The sequence below is a fragment of the Sceloporus occidentalis genome, unplaced genomic scaffold (genome assembly GCF_023333645.1).
Source record: "Sceloporus occidentalis isolate IW3139 unplaced genomic scaffold, rSceOcc1.0.p SCAF_2, whole genome shotgun sequence".
Classification (NCBI taxonomy): Eukaryota; Metazoa; Chordata; class Lepidosauria; order Squamata; family Phrynosomatidae; genus Sceloporus; species Sceloporus occidentalis.
In genome coordinates this window covers 30,052,503-30,077,500 of record NW_028316982.1, presented here as the reverse complement: position 1 = coordinate 30,077,500, position 24,998 = coordinate 30,052,503, and the positions used below count along the sequence as shown (strand labels likewise).

The 24,998-nt window shown below is 40.5% G+C and overlaps 1 protein-coding gene across 1 annotated transcript; it reads right to left on the bottom strand.

Moving 5' to 3' along the window:
* Positions 1–6,022: 6,022 nt before the first annotated feature.
* Positions 6,023–23,735, bottom strand: LOC149318096 (amine oxidase [copper-containing] 3-like). Its single transcript, XM_089507713.1, has 4 exons — positions 22,160–23,735; positions 17,103–17,388; positions 11,443–11,572; positions 6,023–6,307 (listed from the first exon to the last, which is right to left on the bottom strand). Exons 1-4 carry the CDS (start codon positions 23,733–23,735, stop codon positions 6,023–6,025), a joined length of 2,277 nt encoding a protein of 758 aa, XP_089363839.1.
* Positions 23,736–24,998: the final 1,263 nt, after the last annotated feature.

Sequence of the window (24,998 nt, the reverse complement as noted above, 5' to 3'; positions counted from 1 at the left end):
GAGGTGGATAGAATAATAAACTAATTAATCAGTAATTATATAATTTAATATTGGATAAATAGAGAAGAAATGGAGAGAATATTGCAGTAGGAAGGATTTGTGGTGGAGGATGGGAACTGTTGCCTTAATGCCAATGCACAGTCAAAACCCAAGCTTTCAACCATTCCTTTTTAAAATAAAATTCAACGGACTTTGGGCATGTATACACAGGCCAAATGAGGTTGTTTCCCCTCTGTCCTCATAGCAACCTGTCTACACAACAAAGGGTCAAATACTTAATTCAAATGTGGACTGTCTTCACAATAGAAGGCCAGTTCCACACTGAATCCTACCTTTCCCTCCCTTAAACCATCTTAAAATAACTTATCTTTTGCTCTAGATTTTGCTGGAAATTCTGGAGCATTCCCTAGCAATGTCAGGTGGCTGTTTATACACATGTCCCTAGCGCAAGTCACTCCATCTGAGGTCACAATGAGGTGCCAACCATTGATTGATGCTGGGTGCCTCATTTCTAACCTGAGAAGGAGTTACCTGCACCAATGGTGGGGCACCAAGTAGTACAGTGGGACACATGTATAGGCAGCTGATCAGTGTCACTGTGGAGTGTGGAGACAACAGTGGGAATCAGGGCCAGCTGAGAGTATTCTAGCCAATATAGTGCCCCTCACCATAGCTTTTTAATGTCCCTAACAAAGGCTATCATGATCATCAATTCACTTATATCCTGGCATCTCCCTCAAACTCACGGACTCAAAGTAGCTTACAGAAAATTATAGAGAAGAAAAACAAATAAAAACACACAGCCAAACATAATATCTATAGAAGTGAAATCATTTAAAACCAAAGCCATTAAAAGGCAAAAGGCAAAAAAAATTCAGTGATACCATGCCCTTGAAGTCAATTTCCAAAAGCCCACTGGAATAGCTTTAGAACAACAGGGGAAAACAATGAGGCATAAGAGATGGGAAATAACTACATTTAAAAATCAAAAACAAAACCTAAAATGCATTCTCCAAATATCTGTAGATCTCCATTTATAACTATTAATATAAGAAATTGTGTAAAACAAACTTTAAAAAAATATTTTAGGGGCAGGACAGCCAGATGGCTCCATGCTGCCTGTCATTCCCCCTTGTCGGTGCCACAGCAGCTGCACCGCGCGGCACCAAAGCACTACCAAAAAGAAACTGCTCTAGGCGGCTTCTTTTTTGCAGTGCTCTAAAGGGGAAAGGGCACTGCCATGACGCCACGTCCTGGAAGTGACGTCCAGATGCTGCACGGCGGCAACGTCATCATAATGGCCACTGTGTGGACAGGAGGCCGCTATGATGACAGAGTCCGTGTGGACTAGGGTTCCAGAGTTGCTGCATGCTCCCAAACCCTAGTATCAGTGGCACCACACCACTTTTGGCCTATGTGTACTGAGCCTTAGTCTGTCTTATGTCAAGATTTTCATTCCAACAGTTGACATAAAATACAGGTAAGAACTAGTGTTTTTCAAATTCTTAATACAAACGGACACGTGCAACTCTACATAGGATAGTGTAGTCCCCTTATAGTTATCTTTAGGATCACACATAGGTGTCCATGGATGTTGTCAAAATATCCACATAGATACAATTTCTGTTTTGTTTTTATTAGGTACTATTTCTGTTTTGGATCATCTAAGCTCTCAAAAGTTTTCAAGCTTTCTTTCTACTGAGAGAGGGTTTCTTAACGGCTATAAAAATGTTGCCACCAGACGTCATCTAGTTTTATTTTAATTGTTTTTGGAATTTATAATTAACGGGAGATATGGGCATGTGTCTAGGCTCTAGATACAGACTTCTTGATCAAGCCTGAATTGCATCCTGCAATGTGACATGTAGCCTATCACAGATTGCAGAGTTGTTGCTGTTTAAAAAGACAAGCAATTAGAGGTTGAGCTTGACATGTGGAGTGATGATTGACTTACCCTGACATCTCCAAAATGAGATGTGACAAAATCTCATTTATGTAACAATTTCATTTTTTTCTAAACTAAAAGGCAATTTGGTTTTTTTTTTAAATAAAATGATGCTCAGGATACTGGGTTATTTGACTTTGATAGACATGCATCCATTAAAGCAATAAGGCATAACAACGCTTGTGGAAATAGCAAAATACAAATTTATATTGATTCCAGGTGAAATTATTACTACTTTATAAGTCATGATAAATCTTTCTTTTTTAAAAAAAAAAACTTGCTTCTCCCACTATCCACTCAAAAAGTAGCTAAGAGTTTTTCTCAACAGTTTTTTGGATTGGTCCATAAATAATCTCAACAGGAAGTTCACAAGTGGCCATACTCATTGTTTGGGTAATAGACCTCCGCTCAAGAGAAGGCAAACAGCATTACAAATTGATAGCATGTTAGATAATATGACTATTAGAAAATAATACAATAGTTCTTGCAGCTGCCACAAACACATTACTGTTGTATATGGCAAATAATAACTGAGGCAAAGCAACAAGTTATTTAATTATCACACAGTTACTCCATATTTCCTCATTTTAAAAAGCTGTTTTCCCAATTTTTTTACCTGGTATCATACCAAATCCATGGAATCCATTTTCAATTGTAGGAATTGATATGACACGCATCAAGTAATATTAAAGATACATCACTGAGTATATGTAAGTCATACCCTCCAACTTTGCACAGATGCAAACCAGGACATGTGTGGCCAAACAACATCAGAGTGTGCCAAATGGCAAAAGCTATTAATGAGTAAGCACACATAAAGAGAGGCTTCAGTAGTTTTCCTTTGCCTGAGCCAAATGGGAAAGGCAGGATTCCACCCCACCTGCCATATCCCCTCTGCTGAATTAATTGGTGCAAACTACTTTTGCACTTTGAATTCAGTTTGCAGTTACTAAAGTAAGCTAAGGACAAAGAGAGAAAGTGGGAGGAAGAGAGAGAATCTGGGACATTTTTAAAGCAGCTGAGAAAGTGGGAGGAGAGAAAAATAATTGGGACTATCCCTACCAAATTAAGAGAGTTGCAGAGTATGTAAAATACATTTCTCTTTTTGCTGAACAACTGCAACCCATCTTCACACATTTCACATTATTAGAAAGCAGTGCTAGGCTTCCAAGCAGGCCAAACTCTATGATCTCTCACTATACAGAGAGAGAAAGCTAAGGCAGTTGTCATTAGATGAAACTTTGGCCTGTTACAGACAGCCAAAATAAAGCTGCTTCGAGTCGCAGTGGAGGTATGGCGTTTCAATGATGCATGCGTCCTAAGAGTCCAGAAGCAACATCAAAGCCACACTCCTGTCTGGAGCGTGGCTTTGGTGCAACTTCTGGACTCTTAGGACGCATGCATCATTGAAACGCCATACCTCCACTGCGACTCGAAGTAGCTTTATTTTGGCTGTCTGTAACAGGCCATTAAGAACTTATTACAATTCAGAGCACAGTTGCTGCTGCTATCAAAAGGCTTGTGGAACCAAATATCTCTTTCTATTAATATTCAGGACTCAACATAGCCAATTTTATAAAATCATTTTTATAAAATCATCTACAATTTGATACTACAGATATGTGTCACCAACATCTTTGGAGGAGAGCCTGAGGTGGTACTGATGCATTATAAGTTTTTAAAAATACAAGTTTATAATAACTCAACAACTCAAATAAGAGCATTAATCTGTTTTCATCTCAGTAAATCAGGCTGCTGCTACACTGCAGAATAAATGCAGTTTGACACTGCTTTAACTGTCATCGACCCATCTTATGGAATAATGAGATTTTTAGTTTATTGTGGAACCAGAGCTGTCTCACAGAGAAGGCTAAATATCTCACAAAACTACAAATCCCAGATTTCCACAGCATTCAGCCATGGCAGTTAAAGTGGTGTCAAACTGCATCAATTCTGCTGTGTAGTTACAGTGGCCTGTTACAGACTGCCAAAATAAAGCTGCTTCGGGTCTCTTTGGAGGTATGCTGTTTAAATGATGCATGCATCTGAAGAATCCGGAAGCTGCACCAAAGCTGCACTCCAGTGCTTAGGAGTGGAGTGTGGCTTTGGCGCGACCTCTGGACTCTAGGACCCACGCATCATTTAAATAGCATACCTCCAAAGAGATCCAAAGCAGCTTTATTTTGGCAGTCTGTAACAGGCCAGTATCACTTTACAGTGATAGTGTAGGTTGATCCCAAAATAAGCATATCTGGTAGGAACACATATAATCACAGAATATATGTGATTAATTTTTCTTCTACTTAGTTTGTGGTGCTGCAACTCCCAGAATCCTCTATTCAGCATTTTGTTTGCAAATTGGGTATTGTTGGACATGTAACCCAAAATAGTAACTTTTCGAAGTTCTGGCAGTGGCCACCTAGATACACCACCCCCACTACCCCAACTTTGCTGATGTTTTCATCTGGACAAGATAGAATGGTATAAGTGGTATAAATAAGTTCTTTCTTTTGTCTTGATCACTCTTTTACTCACTGTGAACAGTAGCCTAGAAAACCCAAGCACAACTATCTAGACCTGGAAAAAGAGGATTTGTTCCTGTTCACTAAGAATCTGTGCTCAATTCATTTCTGTGGCAGTTCTTCCGTGCTGACAGAGTGTCCCTAGGTCTCTTAACACTGCAAATAAGTGTCTCTAAATAAAAGACCAGTGGTTATCAAAATTTGGTTCTCCAGATGTTTTGATTCTAGCTCCCAGAAGCCTCAGCCATCATGGCCAATGGTCAGGAATTCTGACAGCTGAAGTTGACAGCAGCTGGAGGACCAAAGATAAAGTGTCACTGTGACAATACACAGTGAAAGAATGATGCAAGGAAAACAATCCAATATTTCTTTACAATGTCATTTTCTGCATTTATATACATTTAACTAGTGATGGAGAGATACAGTCCACTTAAAGCATGACAGGAGATGTAGGTATAATGGCTAATCTAATATTCAATTTGAAAAGATGCACAAGTGCAAAGTACGAATCCAATCAGATTAACTCTTACAATGATGAAAATAGCATGACCCCAGAATGCCCATTCTCTATCGCTGATTGATTGTTTTAATAATTTTAGATGAAATTTTATTGCTATTATTATTGTTATGTGAAATTATAATGTTATCTGCTGCCTTTTATTGTGTTGAAAGCAGCCTCAATCCTGTGGGAGAGGCGGGATGAAAATAAAAATGCATAATAATAATAATAATAATAATAATAATAATAATAATAATTATTATTATTATTATTATTATTATTACACCTGAGATCTGTCTTTACTCTCAATTTCATTAACAATCCCAGATTCATGAGCATCCCCTTAGCAGGAGAACAAACTATATCAACACTAACCACATACTCAATTTACTCAGTCACAAATTAATAGTTAATATATAACTACATTGACTGATAAAGTGGTTAACAGACAGGTCAGGACTGCCCCATTTTTCAACCCCTAACCCAAATAAATAATACACAAATAAATTCTAGGAATTTATTTTTATTAAAAGACCCTTAATCCTCTTCACAGAACAGTACACCAGATTCCTTGGAAAGAAGTAACAATTATTGAACTCAAAGGTGGGCAACATGTGGACACCCCATTGTTGTAAGTCCCATCAACCCTAGGCTGTATAACCAATGGTGAGACATGGTAGGAGGAGGAATGCAATGACATCTGAAAGGCTAGAAGTTGCTTTCTCTTGCTTTGACCTACTTGCTGGAGTGCAGGTACCCCCATTAACATCTCAAAAAGGTAGAGAAAGACAAATAAGAACATAAATGGTGCAAAAAATCAATTGCAACTGAACAATCTGATTGGAATATCTGAGACCCAAGAAAAGAACTACTGAAATTACAATTTATAAATTACAAGCAAAATGTTAAAGCAAGGCTTAAGAATTGAGATTCAAAGCTATTGGACAGTAAAAACTCAAACTAAGCTTTGCTTAGTATACATTACAATCTATGCCATGCATGTTCATCCCCTCCCTTCCAACTCAAAACACACCCACACCAGCCAAAGCTCAGACCTCAGAGTTTGGTCATGTTTTGGAAGCCCTTATAAACATAAATGGGGAGATTGGGCAGGCATGCAACTGTTTTTGGGAGACTTGCAAGTTGGTTGATAGCACAGGAAGTGGGGTCTTGCTGGCAGGTGAAGAAAATGCTGTCTGGAGAATACATGGAGGGGTCATCATCAAAATAGTTGTAGGGTCTCAGAAGGAATCCAAGCTCATTCCCTAGTGTTGCAGTGTTAGGAATGTCCTCAGCATGTGGAATATGTAGGAAGCCAGTAGTGATCCAGGCAACCAAATCCTTGCAAAGGGAAATGCAAAACACAATGTTATTTACGCCAGAAGGAAAAGCCCTGGTAAGAGAACAATGTTCAGGCCTGATGCAGGAGAGAAGTTAGCTAAACTGAGCAAGTGTGGTGCAATAGATATTGAATTATACCTCAATACAGGGTTGGAGAACCCGTGGCCCTCCATATGTCATTAAATTTCAGCTTCCATCTTCCTTTGACTATCACCATTATCTATGCTGGGCAGTGCTGAGGACAGCTGAAGAATAACAACCTCTTGTTACCAAAGATGTCCCCCAACTGGTTTAATATAATCTAATAATTATAGAAGTAAACTCCCAGTACATTCTTATGCTGTACATGTCTTCTTGTTGTTGCTGTGTGCTTTAAAGTTGTTTCCGATTTATGGCAATCCTAAGGCGAATCAATCATAGGGCTTTCTTGGCAAGATTTGTTCAGAGGAGGTTTGCCATTGCTTTCCCCTGAAGATGAAAGCATGTGACTTCCCCAGGGCCATCCAGTGAGTTTCATGGTCGAGCTGGGACTCAGATCCTGGTCTCCAGAGTTGTAGACAAACATTCAAACCACTACACCATGCTACACCAGAATAAATCCTATCCAGAAAATAAATCTGTCCGTCTTGGCCACAGGAAAGTGAGTACAGGATTCCAGCCCAGACTGATGAGTGGGAGAAAATGATACAGCTGGGGAACTCTTTAATCCACCCACTGTGCACCAAGGAGCTCCCTCTGTATTGTGAAATTAGAGAATGCTATCTCCCATCCTTTTCATTTTTCATTTTCTTAGGCAGCAAGGCAGAACAAGCAAGAAGGATGAGCAACCTGGACAGGTACCTTCAGTGGCTGGCATTAGGACCCCTACTGGGAAGTGGATATTAGATAAGGTTGGATAATATGGGGTAATGTTTAACCCAATACAGATCCTGGTGTGAAGAGAAGATTGTTAAAAGTAGCATGTGGTAATTTTCAGGTGTAGAATTTTTGTATGTATGATAACAGAAGGCAGCTTTGCTTAAAAGTCAAAGCAACATGTAGAAAAAATTAATCCAGCAAATTTTGATAACCATTGGTCTTTCATTTTAGTGTAAAGACACATTTGCTGAGATAAAAGAATGTAGACAGTGAGGGATACATCTGCAGAAACATCTTGTCTGATTATGGTGATAATTTGGATGGTTTTGATTATTGTGTTGATTTTGATGGTTTAAGTGTTTAATGTGTTTTTATTTGGTTTCAAATAATGTTTAGTAGAAATCTTGAGACCTACAACAAACAAGGATAAAAATGTATTCTATAATTCTACGTATATCATTTTTTACTTAACATAATTTAATATAACATATAATTAACTAAGTAGCAGAGATGCTAGGAAACACTGCTAGTGAATTGCAAAGATGTGTATCAGGACAACAGCAAGAGTACTTAATGAGCATTGGTGTCTGATGCACAATGGGACTCATGCACATTGGTGTCTGATGGGCATTGGCCCCATTGTGCATAGGTTCCATTGCACAGCTGTGATTTTGCTGACTCTGCCACATAGTAAAATCATAGAGTTGGAAGAGAGCACAAGTCCATCAAGTCCAATCCCCTGCCATGCAGGAAGATACAATCAAAGCACTCCCAACAGATGGCCATCCAGCCTCTGTTTAAAAACCTCTAAAGGAGGAGACTCCACCATTGTCCAAAGTGGCATATTCCACTGTCGAACAGCTCCTACTGTGAGGATGTTCTTCCTAAAGCTGAGGTGCAATATCTTTTCCTTTAACTTGAATCCATTGCTCCAGGTCCTATTCTCTGGAGCTGCAGAAAACAAACTTGTTCCATCCTCAAGATGACATCGTTTCAAATTATTAAACAGGACTCCTAGATCCCTAGTAACATAAAAGCAGTCCTCTGCTGGATACAGACATTACAAAAATGTGTAATTCTAATTCCTTGTTTATGTAAGTCCACTTACAAAGACATAACTTCCATAAGGGATTCCAGCCATTGTGAACAAATGTATGAATGAATTGGCATGGGGAAAATCAGCAGACTTAACCTTTCCTGCATTTTCCATGTCTTCCCTTAAAGGCATTCCCCCCCCCCCCCCATACATACACTCCCAGATAGTTTTTTCCACAGTGTTTTATAGTCCATGAGGAAGGTCAACCAAGTATAATTTTACTAAAGCTTTTACTACAATGCCTGAATTTTAAAAAGGGTCAATTGAAATTGTTAAAAATCATGTCCTGAAATGTTGCATGAGACTTGATGTTACATTACAGTGCATCATTTCCGACTACCTGGCATCTGATTTTCCATTGTCTGACCATCATTCAATTTCTTTTACTCTTACTTATATCCCACCTCCTCATCGTACTGTCCAGCGCCATTTCCGCAACCTTCAGTCTGTTAACTCTGACCATCTCAGTCAAACTTTGAATTCATCTCTCTCTTCTCTTGATCTTGGGGACTCTGCTGATTCAGCAATGTCTTTATTTAATTCCACTCTTTCTTCAACTCTCGACAGCTTTGCTCCTGTATCTGTATGTGTGTCTTCCCCCATGACTAGGCCTCAGCCCTGGCTCACTCCCACTATCAGGTTCCTCCGGTCCTGCTCTCGAGCAGCCGAACATCTTTGGAAAAAGTCTAGGGAACTGGCCGATTTCATTCATTATAAATTCATCCTTTTATCTTTTTCACGCGCTCTGTCTATGGCAAAACAGAACTATTTTAAATCACTGATCTGCGTTAATGAGAGGCGTCCGCAGCGTTTGTTCTCCTGCTTCAATACACTACTAAAACCTTCCTCTCCCCCTTCTCATCATTTTCCCCCACTGACTTCGCCAACTACTTCATCACAAAAGTCACTACTATTCGATCTGAAATAGTTCCTCCCAACTTGCCCCTTACCACTAACCTTCTGGTACCTTCTACTAATAAACTCTCTGGGTTTCTCCCTGTTTCTCTGGATGAACTCTCTAAGCTGCTAAATTCCTCCAAACCTACTACCTGTTCTCTTGATCCTATTCCCTCCCGTCTCCTAATCTCTATAGCCCCTTCTCTTCTGCCCTCGCTCCTCTATATCTTTAATCTCTCTCTCTCTATGGGTTCCTTCCCTTCTGACTTCAAACATGCTCTCGTTTCCCCAATTCTGAAGAAACCCTCTCTCGACCCCTCTTCTTTGTCTAGCTATCGTCCAATTTCTCTTCTTCCTTTTCTTTCTAAGGTCCTAGAACGGGTCATTTATTCTCGCTGTATTAAATTTCTTGAAGCCAACTCCATCCTGGACCCTTTCCAGTCTGGCTTCCGCCCATGGCACTCTACAGAGACAGCCCTCACCAAGATCTCAAACGATCTCTTGCAGGCCAAGGCAAACGGCCTCTACTCTATTCTCATTCTTCTTGATTTGTCTGCAGCCTTTGACACTGTTGATCACTGTCTCCTGCTTGATTTACTTTCTGACCTTGGGTTCTCCGACTCTGCTCTTGACTGGTTTAAATCTTACTTGTCAGATAGATCTTTTGCCGTGGTCATGGGTGGTCAGACTTCATCCTCTGTTCCGCTATCTGTTGGAGTTCCCCAGGGCTCTGTCTTGGGTCCCCTTATGTTCTCTCTATACACACTGTCTCTAGGTAAACTCATCAGTTCTTTTGGTTTCTCCTATCATCTGTATGCCGACGACACTCAGCTGTATCTCTCCACCCCTGACCTTTCGACGGGGCTTGAACAGCAAGTTTCTTCTTGTCTGACTGCCATCTCTCAGTGGATGCGGCTTCAGCGCTTGAAGCTCAACATGTCTAAGACTGAGCTTCTCGTCTTTCCACCTAAACCCACCCTTCATTATTCCTTTTCTGTTTCTGTCGACGACACTTCTATTCAACCGGTTCATCAAGCCCGCAGTCTTGGCTTCATTTTTGACTCTTCTCTGTCATTTATTCCCCAGATCCAGGCCACCGCCAAGACTTGTAGATTCTTTCTCCACAACATTGCCAAGATCCGTCCATTCCTCTCAATCTCTACTGCCAAGACTCTGGTCCATGCCCTAGTGGTTTCACGACTAGATTATTGTAACCTCCTTTTGACAGGGCTTCCTCTTTCACACCTCCATCCTTTAATCTCTGTCCAGTATTCAGCCCGTATTGTCACATCTGCTCGCTGCTTTGACCATGTTTCACCTCTTTTATCCTCCCTTTATTGGCTCCCCTTCCCCTTCCGCATCTGGTACAAGCTTTTGTTATTGACTTTCAAAGCCCTCCATGGATTGGCTCCTCCTTACTTATCTGACCTTCTTTCTCCTTACATTCCTACTCACACCCTCCGCTCTTGTCAAGGTCTCCTGTCACAGTGTAGGACTACCACTGCCCCCTCCCAAATTCGTCCCTTCTCGCTTGCTGCCCCTTACTCCTGGAACCTTCTTCCCCCACATGCACACCTCATCACTTCTCTACCCAGTTTCAAAACTGAATTAAAGACTATATTGTTTAGAGAAGCATTCCCAGAGGTGAGCCCCTCTCTGACCCAGGAAGCCTCCTTTTAACCATCCATCAACAAGCCAAGCCCTTCCTCCAGTCCATCTGCCTTGGTCCAGGCCTCGGAGGTGGAGAAGATCTGCTGGACCTGATCCTATTCCCCACCACCACTCCCTTCTCCTTTTGTGTCGTGTCTTTTAGATTGTAAGCCTGAGGGCAGGGAACCGTCTGACTAAAAAATGTATGTACAGCGCTGTGTAAATTTACAGCGCTTTATAAATAAAGGTTAATAATAATAATGTAATCAGTGGGAAGGGGAGGAGGAAGGACACAAGGGAAGGAGAGAGGAAAGGAAACTTGGCAGCTTTAAGAGAAGACACTGGGTGCAAATCTTTGACTGTGGACTACTATCGAAATGAAAAGACTTGGAAGCTCTTATTACTTGGAGATGGTCTGGCTGAATCCATAGACTGAAGAGCTGTTCAAACAGACTAGTATACCTTCAAATAGGTGACCATACGTAAGGAATATGGAGATATAGATGTATTGTGCAGCTACTTCCAGTCTGAGGTCCAGGCCCAGCTATTAGCATCACTTTCCTAATACCAGTGTGATTTTTAGGTGACAGCCTATAAAGTTTACCAACAAGCCACTAGGAACCTTGTGACTCACCTGATTGACAATGGTTTCATTGTTTATGAAGTCAGCAAAGGCAACTGAAGGTGACCATGGATCAACCAGATTATAGATGCTGGTGCTGTATGGTTCATTCTCCTTCCGCTTGGTAACAGCCAGCTTGTACCTCAAAAGCAGACCAAGAAAACTTCTTCAAAAAAAAATAGTACAATTCCTTTCACTGAATTTATTTACAAGAAGGTAACTATAGGCCTGCTTCTTGGGCAAAACTATCACAAGGAGCCATACCATCATGGAATGCAACACAACAAAGGAGATTACCACATGTGGGTGCTTTTGCACTGTCATCATGCAGTTTCTTTACAATAGTAGCAATAACACTATTAAAATGCTTATTTCTACATTACCTTTCAATAACATGAGAGTCCTTGTTTTGGGAAGTCGAAGGCTTTCATGGCCGGCATTCATGGTTTCTTGTGGGTTTTTCAGGCTATGTGGCCATGTTCTAGAAGAGTTTGTTCCTGACATTTCACCAACTTCAGAGATGATGCCAGCCACAGAAGCTAGCAAAACATCAGGAACAAACTCTTCTAGAACATTACCACATAACCCGAAAAACCCACAAAAAACTGTAGTCCTTGTTTTGTGTTTCCAGCCTCTGTTTTCTGCACAATGCACATGACCCCAACCTCTACTCCCTTTTCCCCTGTACATGCATTTTTAAAATTTATTTTCTTTTGAAATCTCTCAGTGATGAGATTAGACCTGCAGTCATGAGATACTTTGGGCAACACATTTCGAGTGATTCAGCAATCTTGAGTTCTTTGCTGTTGTTTTAATTTTGGAATTGATGGTTCTCTAGATAGCAACACATTCTTTTATCCTGCATCATTGGATGTTGTGAAATAGAAGACCATTTTGAGAGAACTGTTTACATGAATAAGTAAATTAACACCTCACCACATGTGATGAAACCATTCTTCTGTTAAGGAAAAAGCAACATGGGACATACAGTGATTGAAATAAAACTTGTATGTGAGAGTCAGGGTGACTCAGCAGAAGCAAATTAAGAGCCACACAGGTGTAAAAGATAATACAATTAACAAGTCCTGAGTGCCAAGGACAGAAATGTAAAGTGGATAATTGAACACACCTGAGAATTGTTAAGTGGTCAAGGCTGAGATGATGAAATCATCAATACTGGGTAGAAACAAGAGAACCAATGAGAGTGGATGTACACGCCCACTGGGTGGAAACTGACAAGAGTGGGTGGTATTATCCAAGAACTATAATAATGACTATGAATCCCAGTGTGTTTTGTGGGTAGTATTGGAGTAGTGAGGAGTATTGTTGTGTTGGATAGTTTGGAGCTGTATATAGTAGAATAAAGTAGATCTTTTATATAAGACTACTGAGTTGTCTGGTGTCTTGACTGAAGATACAAGAGCCAGCTGAATCCTGAAGAAGTGGGAAGACTTCTGTGGAAGCAAGAGTGAGAAGGCTTGGAGAGTTTGTCAGGGTCTTCAGCCTATTCTCTGTAACTCTGCTGCTTTAGAGCAAAGCTTTATCCACTGGCCAAAACTGGTCAGCGTCGGTGCGCAACAAGGTGGTGAGTTCGAGCCAGAGGTGAAGAGCTACAACTGCCATCATCCCTGACATCTTCTACTTCATTAAACCAGAAGATCCATGACATAATTGAAGCAAGGAGAAGGGTTCATGACACACCCAGTTACACTACATCAGCTTTGCAATAATTCTACTGTAGCTCTAAAACAATCCGCACCTGCACAATCGCATGAATGTAGCGATATTGGCAGTTATTGATGGCTATTAATTGCACGATAATAATGGTATGACAATAGATCAGCAATGGATGAGTGACAGCGTCATGGGAAAACATGAGGAATCATAGGTTGTAATTCCACTCCAATTCCATCACTAGCACCTTGTGTGATAATCTCCTAAATAAATCTGAAACATCAATTAATAAAAACTACACCGTAGTATTGTAAGCAGGATAAATAACTATTAAGGAATTTCCTGTAGACCAGGAAGGGTCTAAGTGCCTTTTGAATTTAGAGACAGAGGATGAACCTGTAAAAGAGTACATAAGGTGGACCCAAAGGTTTGGGCATAATGTTGAAATGGTTAAATGGCGAAAATGTGGTTCAAAGATATAAAATATATTTTGTGTAATAATTTAAAAGAAAACTTGTATAAGATGCTGTACAGATGGTATCTATTCCCAAAGAAGTTGTTGAAAATGTCCAAGAATGTTTCAAACTAATGTGGGGGATGTCAAGATAAGGAGAGTTGCTTTTTTCATATATGGTAGACTTGTAAGAAGGTGAAAAATTATTGGTCTAAGATTTGTATGTTAATTCAAAAAATTATTAAAGTGGATTTTGTAATGTTACCAGAAATGTTTATCCTGAGTATTGTGGGTAAAGAACTGGATAATAAATATAAATTACCTCTTCAATATATGATAACAGCAACAAGAACATTGTTTGCCCAAACCAGGAAGTGGACTAAAGACCTGACAATGGAAGAATAGATTGTTAAGGTTGCTAAATTAGCCCAAAGTGCAAAATTAACCTGGGTTTTATAGGATAAGCCAATGCAAGACTTTTTGAAAGATTGGACATTGCTTTTAAACTTCTTGAGCAATTAGAAATCTGACAATGTCATAAACTGTTGCTATGGTTATTAGTAATTCTAATATGATTATTTATTTGGATCTGTAATGGTAGAATAATTTTTTGTTCATTTATCTTTTCATTACGTTTAGGATTGTGGAGGTCAGAGCCCTATTGTGTTTTATATGGCTGTGGGCGGGGCATGCACTCCTTGGGACATATTGGCTCCACGTGGGTCCCAAACGCTGAGCTTCATGTACAAACTCACGAACATGTTGCTAGAATGCTTCAAACTTTACTAAACTTTCTTCACAAACACAACAATCAAACACCTGTGAAACCCCAGTTCCCATCAGTCTCTAGTTCCTTCACTGAGACTCTTCCACAAATTCTTCTCTTGGCCCAAAACACTTCTCAAGCAGCTCCAGCTCGGACTTCTCTTGTTCCATTGGCTCTGGATGCTGTTCCCACTGCTCGCCTTTCGGGTCCCACCACTCCCCTTCTAACGTTCCTCCTTCTCTCTTGCGCCAGTCCCCTTCCCCGGGGTATCTAAAGTCCCCTTCCTCCTGCAGGTTCCTGAGTTTTACCTCCAGATGAGGCCCGACGCACAGCAATCCGTGTCTTCCCTGCCACATCACCGGTAGGCCCTCTCTCCTAAGGCTCCTCGTCACCTTTCTTATCCCTATTCCAACCGCCTCTCCACGCCCCATGCTTCCATGCGTGTTCCTCCTTCCCGCGCTCTCCTCACCCTCACCTTTTATGCCCCTTCCTAAGGGCCTTGCCTCCTCAACCTCTACTTCCCCTGGGTCCTCCACTCCCCCTTGTTGTCTCTCCGCCCAACCTAAGTCTTTTATAACCCAAAATCCTAAGTCTTTTATAACCAGTCGACTAGTCTCTGGAACGTTGCTGTGGCTCCATGTAACCCAAAGGGCATCCAGATAAACTGAAATAAGCCCTTGGGAGTGGCAAATGCTGTCTTCTCCTTATCTTCTGGTCTGAGCTTTATCTGCCAATATCCTTTTGTTAAGTCAATTGAAGACAAGAACGTAGCTTGTCCTAACTTTTCCAAGAGGTTTATAACTCCAGGCATGGGGTATGCGTCAAACTTCGAGATCTTGTTCAACTGATGGAAATCTATACAAAACCTTACCGAACCATCAGGTTTAGGGACCAAGACCACCTGACTACGCCACAGGCTCCTAGAAGGCTCTATTATCCCTAACTGTAACATCACTTCTACTTCCTGATTAATAACCTCTTGCATCCTCCACAGCCAGGGCCTAATGGGCACTCTTACCAAAGTATTTGGATAGGTGTGAATCAGATGTAAAATAACCTCGGTACATCCTGGCTTGATATTGAAAACATCTCTAAACTCTACCTGTAGGTTTCTCACCTGAGCTTGTTGTTCATCACTCAGAGACGAAAGGATGGGTATATCAGCCATTCCTGTGGTCTCCTCTATTTGGGGGCCTAACATCCATTCTTCCTCCTCTGAGTTTTCATCTATGTCTCCAAAGAGTGCTTCTCACTCTCTCCACACCTTAAGAAGATTAATGTGATAAATTTGCCACTTAGGGCTTTCCCCTTCGATTTGTATTTCGTAGTCCACAGGTCCTACCCTCCTTATGACCTCAAAGGGACCTTGCCATTGTGCAAACAATTTAGCCTTATGGGATGGCAGGAGTACTAATACTCTCTGTCCCACCTCCAGAGTCTGTTCTTTTACCCTCTGATCAAAATGGCACTTTTGTTCGTCCTGGGCCCTGGCTAAATTCTCCCTGGCTACCTTTCCTAACTCCCTTAAGTGTTGCCGCATTTGGAGCGAGGCCGGCGGTTCTTCTTCCCACCCCTCCTTAAGGATATCCAATATTCCCCATGGCTTGCGCTCGTACACCAGTTCAAAGGGCAAGAATCCTAGGGTGACTGTAGAACCTCTCTAAATGCAAATAATAGCAGTTCAATGCCACTACTGGGGATGTTCCGTTATAAAAAAATTTAACATTCCTTTTAGAGTTTGGTTAAACCGTTCCACCAACCCATTGGCCTGTGGGTGGTAAACTGACGTCTTAAAAGGCTTTATCCTTAGCATCTCCCACATTTTCTTTAGGGTCAGGCTCATCTCTGAATAACCTTTTGTATCATCTTATCCACCCCCAAATGACCCACCATCGGAATATCATGAGCCAGGCGCATCACCTCCCTCCTTAATGCTTTGGGACTACCAACTGTTCATCTATTGTTTCTTGGGGACCCTTTGGTGGTATCCAGTACAACAAGTCCCCTCTCATTTCAAATCTTGGTCCCTCTCCAGCTCCCCCTAGCTGAGCCTGGTGCAGGGCTTCCTTTAACAAGGGGTCATCTTGCTGCCATGCAACTACCTGTTCCCTCTGAACTCCCACTACTTCTAGGCCCCTATCAGTTGAACTCTCTCCCATTAGGGCTTCTGGGCCTTGTAGCATCCACCTCCAGTGGGTCCAATCCCTCCCTAAAAGAGCCTCTTCTTTCAAGATAGGCACCATCCCCACTCTCATCTTCCTTTTTCTTCACTCTACCTCAATCACCACCCACACCAAGTCGTATTCCTTTAAATCCCCATGAATGCACCGCACCTTTATCCTCCTAGCTTTCCTGCCCCACAGGCACTCTCTGACCAGAGTCTGATTGCATCCCGAATCGATTAACGCCACCTGACCATTCACTCTCCGCACCCTGTTCTTCCGCGTTTGCTCCTCCTTCCCGCGCTCTCCTCTCTCTCACTTTTTATGCCCCTTCCTAAGGGCCTTGCCTCCTCAACCTCTACTTCCCCTGGGTCCTCCACTCCCCCTTGTTGTATCTCTGCCCAACCAACCCTCCTCTCACTTTCCTCCCCCTGACTACAATGGTATTGTTTTTCCCCTCTTTTTTCTCTTTATGTCTTTGTTCCTGTCTTTGTTTCTTTATTTTCTAAATATATTCTCTGACTATATATTATCTTGGTTTTGACCGTAAATTAGATTTCCAATGTTAATTCAATAAATAAATAAATTAGAAAGTTAAAAAAAAATAGTTTCATACCTTTCCCAGCTGATGGCTCGTTCCATTCGATCTGTTTCTGGCATGTGTTTTCCAGAAAAGTTGATCATCTGGATCCGATAGCCACGTTCATGGCCCCACTTATTTGCACTGTTCGCTGCAAAGTATATGTGCTTGGGCATATTGTCATGAAGGCGGAAAGCAGCCTTTTCCTCAGTATCCAGGACCTTCCTTACCATCTTCATTCGATTGATCTTGTGCTCTGGGCTCCATGGGGCCTTCACTGTCTCAAAAGCCATGTCATTGCTCATCAGGGAATTTTCCACACCTAGAAAGGAATATACATAAAAAATTCTACTGAGAAGTAATATTTTTGAGTTGCCTAGATACTTTCCCAGAAAGAGAGATGCAATGATGAGAAAGGCTTACATAGGTTTAGCTTTATTAAATATGCCCTGCTGTCAATAATATTACATATTGAATTTCTCACTGTATCCATTACAGATACAGCAAATCTACAAGAAATTTTTAAAAAAAACTGAGATTAAAACAAAACCTTACAGGAATAGGCAACCTGATGTCCTCCAGATGTTTTGGACATTTTTCATGGATTCTGGCAACTACAGTCTAAAATATATGGAAGCAGCAGGTTGTCTACCCCAGGGAGGAAAATTAAATAAACTGATCTGACAAAATGCATGCATGGAGAACCTCTTGCAGCTTTCTACAGTTATCTCCAATCAGAGACAAGAGGGTATTAAATGCTTGAGAAGCAGCTGCATGGAACTGATTTCTGCTTTTGAAGCCAGGAAGCTGTTCAATAGAAGTGAACTCTGCTTTGCATGCCTGAATTATCTCCCTTTGCAGTTCTTTCACCTGATCCAAATCCACTTTGCTTTCTGTGTCCTTTGTTCCTCATCCCTGGTAATCATTGAGAAAAACAAATGGTTGTCCCAAGAACCTACATTGGGCAAGAGAGGGGGGATATCACAACAGTAGCTGCACACCAAACACAGGATTAGATATGACGTATTTGAAAATGAATATGGACAATTAAAAGAAAATGTGATAGAGCTGCAACTGTCACTACATAGCAATACTTTTTTTCAGGGTCTCAGAACTAAAATAGATCTTTAATCCTGCAATATGATGGCAAAAATACATGCTGGTGAACAAAAGTTTTGAAAGATTTAACAAAACAAAGCTAGAGACTTAGCATAATTAACTTTTATCAGTTTAAATAGCTACCTTTTAAAACCATTGCATCTCCATTTCTTATTGACCTCTGGCAAGATTTTTAAGGCATGCATAAATTCTGGCATATATAGCCTCTGTTATGAGTATGCGGTTTCATTAACCATGTCATTTTCCAAAGAATTAGTCATCAGCCTTCAGCGATCCTTAAAAATCTTCATGAAAGTGTCTGCTGACTGGAAGATTCTGAGGATTATTATTATTATTTGTTGTTGTTGTTGTGTGCATTCAAGTCATTTGTCACTTATGACGATCCTATCACAGGATTGTTTGTTTGTTTGGTTTTGCAAGATTTGTTCAGAGCAGGTTTGCCATTGCCTTCTTCTGAGCATTGCCTTCTTCTGAGAGCATAAATTGACCAAGGTCATCCAGTCGGTTTCCATGGCTAAGTGGGTATTCAAACCATGGTCTCCAGAGTTGTAGTCAATGCTTAAATCACTACCCCACACTAGTTCTATTCTGGGGATTATTGACCCCCCAAAAAAGTTAGCTTTTCTAAGCTCCAGTTACCATAGGGTAGTGGCTGAGAGATGAAACTGTAAGATGAGAGATTTACAACTCAGATTTTATCATATCTGCAGATCAGGTTCCTTGATGTCTGTACCAATTTGTAAAGTGCTGATTGCAGAGTTATGCAGCATTTTTAAGACTCAGGCAGTTGATTAAATTTGAAAGTTTGATATTCTGCTGAGTTGCTGCTCATTTTATCTTCATGTTATTTTATTACTGTTGCTTTAAAAATCATATTTGATTTGAATTGAGCTTCATAAACTGCTCTGTGGCAAAAAAAATAATACATACATACATAATAAAATAAAGTCTTGGATCCAAAGATAAGTTAATGTAAAGAAGTTTATGAAAGGACTGTCTCCTATCTTCTCTTTTCCCCTTGCATCCACCTGTGAACTAAGAAAAGCCACCCCAGAGAGTCAAGGGTACCCCTGAACAATTTAGGATGGGATGCAAATGGAAGCTTGGAAACCAACATTTAACTTGGGATCCATACTTGCTTTGGGATGATCAGCTCTCAGGAGACCACCATGTACTCCATCTCACCTTGTTCAGACAAGTCCCACAACCCACACAGATACAGAGCTGCAGTTACAAGAGTAGCAAGAGTTTCCTCCAGTCTCCACAGTTCTAGCATTGAGGAGAATGAGACACTGAAAAACATTTACAGCTAAAACTTTTATACTTTCTGTGCTCACGTTCCTATGATACATCTGCCTGGCACTTTTCTTTGGAGGCCAAAGCTGGATTTTTAAATGCTTAACTAAAATGTGAAGTTATTGCAATGTTAGAAATCTGGGGATGGAAGGAAAATTTCATGAGAGGATAGAATTCTTATCTGGGAGTGGTAGTGCCCCCATCCCCCCCCCCCACTACTTTTAGACCTGACATTTGCACTCCTACCTAGCTACACCTTTTGGCAGTCATAGTTGAAAAGAAGAGTATACCCAGAATCTTCATTCCTTGAACATATTTGGGAACCAAGCCAAAGAGTTTTGAGAGATGAGGAAAACTTAATGCACAAGGAAATTTAAAAGGTGGAGTCTTGTCTCAGTCGTTGCCATTTATTTTATGTTCCTCAAAGGAGTTGCATGCAGTTAAAACAAAAAGCAAGCACCTTCCCCTAGTGATTTGACAAGCAAGATCTATATCAAAGGTATGGAAGATGAAAATGTGACTCTTGACAAGTTGTCAAACTACAACATGCCTCTGAGCTTAGCACATGCACATCCTAAAACAGTTTCTTAAAAGTTGCCAGGTTATTCATACATTGCACATCTGCTGGGATAACTTTTACTAAACCAAAATTTCTAGTAGCACAAAATGGTGTAATGGTGTCTTAACTTACGTTATTTGTGCTTTTTGGTAGATGACAACCAACGAGATCATGTAACTTGAGGTACAGATCAGAAGAAACTTAAATGGTCTTCACAAAACCCTTCCACACATTAAATTAAAACAAGGCTAGTCACCCACACTAACAGAATCATGCATGACCTCCCCGCTGACCTGATTAACAGCTATTGGATATTATGTCTTACCTATACCTCTCTGCACATGGAGAGCTCCTACACACAGGAAGGTACCTGCTTAAAAAATCTAATTCCCTTAACTGTCTCCTAACATCTGAGATAATTTGTATCCATTTTATCTATGGTGATTTCTAGGGAATTGGAGACTTGATTGCTGAGCTACGTGGATGGAGGGGAGAAATGTAATGAGATCTCTCTCTTTCTCAGTCTCAATCTCTCTATGTATAAACATGCAAACGTATATGCACATACAACCTCCCAGTACTCAACCAACACTACAGGGGATCCTTGGCACCCAAAACTTCTACATCCTTACAAAATATGTTTCCTCTTAAATACAGGATCCTTGCTTGTGATCACCCATGTGTGACTTGCAGAGGGATGGAGGATTCAAATTGGCCCCCAGTTCCAGATCCACTGAAGTTGCCCAAGGCTGCTTTAAATCTTGATGATCATAGCAAACAAAGTATTTAATTGGCTATTTATATATTTCAGTTTAGCCAGAGCATGCTGTGCTCCCAACTTTGCTATTGTATTCATTTCAGTGGTACTGAGAAAGCATCCACCTTTCCCCTGACAAAGCCATTACATTATTGTCTGGCACTCAAGGCATTCACACTGTGAAGAGTCATCCAGAAATGTGTAGACAGAGTCAAGCTTTGCTGACAATCAGTGGCCGTTTAAATACCAAACAGTTTTACCACCCTCTAGTGGGACAAAGAAGAACTGTCTTTGAAGAAACATTCATCATATGATTTACTGACTTTTTCTGAATGTTTGTGATTGTGGCATAGAAGATTATCATACTGCACTTTTCTATCCTTCCTTCCCAACCTAGTTGTGGGATGAAAACTTTTAAGCATGGATTTTATCGTACATCCCTGTGTCCAGACTTCTCCAGCACTATTTGAAAGAACAAGATTTTCCTTGGACAAGCCACAAGCTTTTAGCTTCAGAGGAAGGTGATGGCAAAGCTTATTTCAACAAATCTTGCCAAGAAAACTCCATCATAGGTTCACCTTAGGATGGTCATAAGTCAGAAATAACTTGAAAGCACAGAAGAAGAAGAAGAAGAAGAAGAAGAAGAAGAAGAAGAAGAAGAGCAATACAACAATGGTGTAGTGTAGTGGTTAGAATGTTAGATTATGACTCTGGACAGCAGGGTTCAAATCTCTGATCAAACCTGAAAACCCAAAGGGTGACCTTGGGCAAGTCAGAGTCTTCAGCCTCAGGGGATGGCAATGCCAAATGCATCTGAAGAAATTTGCCAAGAAAATCCTGTGATAGGGTCAGATCTGGGTTGGAATAAGTCAGAAATTACTCGAAGTCAAACAAAACCACACTACCACAAGAGGGCTTCCTAGATAGTCAACATTATTATTATTATTATTATTATTATTATTAGATAAATAAATAAATAATAGTCAAGTTCAACTCTGCTTGAGCAACAAGGTCTTCTTATTCATAATTATGAATATATTTTTATTGTTTTTAATGTCTGGCCCTTTTTCAAATTGATCTTTTACTTCAACTGAGCATCAGCTTTTCTGTAGATGGAAAAGTACTGGGAGTACAATAGTACCTTTTGCATTTTCAGTAATAGTAGAGCTTCTTGCCTTTGCCTCTCATGCTCACTCATGTCTTTTCACTCTGTCTCCTGCTTCACATTTCAATCTATGACCTTTTAATAAGGGAATTCAAAATAACTTGATGCTATCTTCCCATGGTTCCCCAAAAATCAATCTCCAAGCAATTTACCACTAGACAAATTTCAGGAAAAATACTGTAGAAATGGGCACTTACCACCAATGTCCATATCCACCTTGAATTGAATGCTGTGGGTGTGAATTGTCCCCAGCACCCACTCTTCAACCCTGTTGCCAAAATCTTCAGCATCATCAAAGAAAAAAGCTGACTGAATGTATCCACTGGCATAGATTCTGACACCAACAGCTCCATTTTGGTGAAAAATAAAGTCCCACATATAGTCATAATTACTAACTGTGGTTATGGACCTAAATACAAGAGCTGCATCTACCAGCCCTCCATAAAATGGAACCTGGGCCCTATCATAGTGACGTCGCACAGGCACCTCAGTATTCTGCTCAAAGATGCAGATTGAGTTTTTGTGGGTAACAGGTAATGATGTATCAACAAAATAGTGTCTGTCCAAATAAGTAGCTAAGTAAGGACAATCCACGCCCTGGGTGAGTGGGAATACACTATATCCAAGGCCATAGCTTATGTCCATGTATCTGGTCAGCATTGATGCTGGACTGTTGGAACCATAGACAGCAAGTGCATCTTGCAGACTTAGTTCATAAATTATCCTCTGACCCTTAAACCTGATGTCAAAGACACGTGGCCCCCGGAAAGCATCCATTCCAAAGGCAAAACTCCAAGACATGAAGAAAACATGGTTATTCTTGATTCTATAGCGTGGTCCACGAGGTTCATAGTGCAGAGGGCCAGGTCCCTCAGGTGGCACCCTCATCTTTAATGATGAGTATCCCCCATCAAAAGGAGCTTTTTTGACCTGGGCTATTTTAACATACCCTTCATTGAATTGTCTTTCAATATCCTCCATGCCATCAAAGTATTGCCCATTATAGAATATTTTTTTCACATTCCAATGAGAAATATCCAGACTACTAAGATCCAGTTGGACCTCAAATCCAACTGGATGTAGATAAAAGCCAGAAACATTTTGGAAGTGAGTAATCCAGATTAGGCGGTCTCCTGACTTGAACCCTGGTGGCATCGCACGGGAATACATAAAATTGCTTCCATTGTAATCCAGTACATTGTGCATAAAGTTTGGAGCCTTAGGGTATGCCTTCTTCTTCAAGAACGTATTGATTTCTTCAAATTCATTATGTAATAAAGGTCTTCTGTAATAAGGTAACTTCTCTCCATACTTCTCCACTGTGACATCCTGGTGGTATGTTGGATTTGGAAGAGGACCCACCAAAAACTCAGTGATGTTTGGATCCTTCTGATTGCCAAAGAAGACTATGACTAGAGCTTGTCTGGCAGGTCTCGCTCCTCGGTGATCCAGGAATTCCAGCACCTCTGCTTTGGGGGGAAGCTGAAGGGTGATAGAATAAATGCAGTTGTCAGATGGCTTGGCTTCAGGAGACTCTACCAAGGGTACCTCTATGTTGTGTTGTAAGTACCTCTTCACTTGTATAATCTCTGCTGGAGATAAATCATCAAATATCAGGCTGTGGCTAGCCTGGGTTTTCTCCTCCGTGCGAAGCTCTTGGAGATGAGTCTCACAAACCATGGGTTTCCTCTCTGTAGTCTGGAGAACCCAAACTATGATGAAGACTATGGCAATGCATATAGTTAGAAGAGGATAAACTAGTTTCAAGTTCATTTTCAGCAATGCTGCAGCAGGTCCCTTGGTTTTGTACAAAAAATAAAATCTGGTAAATTACAGATTGTAGAATGCCGGTGTTTATAGATTGTAGAATTCCAGAGGAGCATATAACAAACAATAAAAAGGAGATGGAGAGAAGAAGATGTGATGCAACTGAGTTTCAAAACTATAAGTATCATGGTCTTACGAAATACCGCCCATCCAATTCTTAAAGGTATTTTACTGAGAAAGCAGTTATGGTTTCATTCACACCCTTAATAATCTCATCCACTCTGAACACCAAATTAGTCATTTGACAGACAAACAGATAAAATCTAAATTAATTCAAATTTAGTGGTTCTAGCAAATGTATAGATGAAATCATCAGCTGAACCTGCTTTTCCACCTCATATGATATCTTCAGATTGAAAGAGAAGTTGCTGTATAAAAGAAACTGCTACCAGCAGATGGCAATCAAAGACTTTCTGCTTTGGGTATATCTTGGTTGGCTTTTCATACTTAGAGTTAGTAGATCCCCAGATAGGTGCAATATTGCTGGATGTTGTGGTATTAGCAGGTGTAGTTCTTGGTATTTATTTTAATATACAAACAACATTCCTGTTAACCTGCCAGCCACAGCAGCCTTTTGCTCCCACCTTTATTTTCAGTGAATAGTATGAAACGAATATCTGAAATGTTGGAATGCAAAGTTAAGACAGATAAAAATGGCAAAAGTGCAAATATAGAAGAAATATGCAATAAATCTATAATAATTTGTAAAGGATTTTAAAATATTATAAATATGTAGATATACAAGAGAGTTTCTGTGTAGAACAGTGGTTTGAATGTTGGACTAGGACTCTCAAACAGCAGAGTTCAAATCCCCCCTTATCCATAGAAACCTAGTGGGTGATCTTGGGTCACACCCTCTAAGCCTTATAAGGCGGCAATGGCAATGCTGCTCTGAATAAATCTTGCCCTGAAAATCCTATGAGAGGATTGCCATAAGTTGGCATCAACTTTAAGGCAAATAAGAAAAACAATGAGGGGGTCTTGGCACATATTTACTTATTTTTATTAGAGAATAAGACTTGCTATAGTTAGAGGCCATTGCTGCTGTATAATCTTGTTTTAACCTTGTTGTAAGCCTTCTTCAGTCCCTTGTGGGGAGAAATATAGGATATAAATGAAATGAAATAAAAGTCATATTTAGAATTAGACAGAAACTTACAGGTTCTGCATGTAAAACTACACTTACATAGCATGTGCAAGCATCTCTTG

Bases quoted from the DNA above. Each gene is read 5' to 3' on its own strand.
- LOC149318096 (XM_089507713.1), bottom strand. From the start codon at position 23,735: ATGAACTTGAAACTAGTTTATCCTCTTCTAACTATATGCATTGCCATA. The intron at 17,389-22,159 runs GTAAGTGCCCAT...ATTCCTTTCTAG, and splicing joins GGTGGATATGGACATTGGTG to GTGTGGAAAATTCCCTGATG. The intron at 11,573-17,102 runs GTATGAAACTAT...TCTGCTTTTGAG, and splicing joins CGAGCCATCAGCTGGGAAAG to GTACAAGCTGGCTGTTACCA.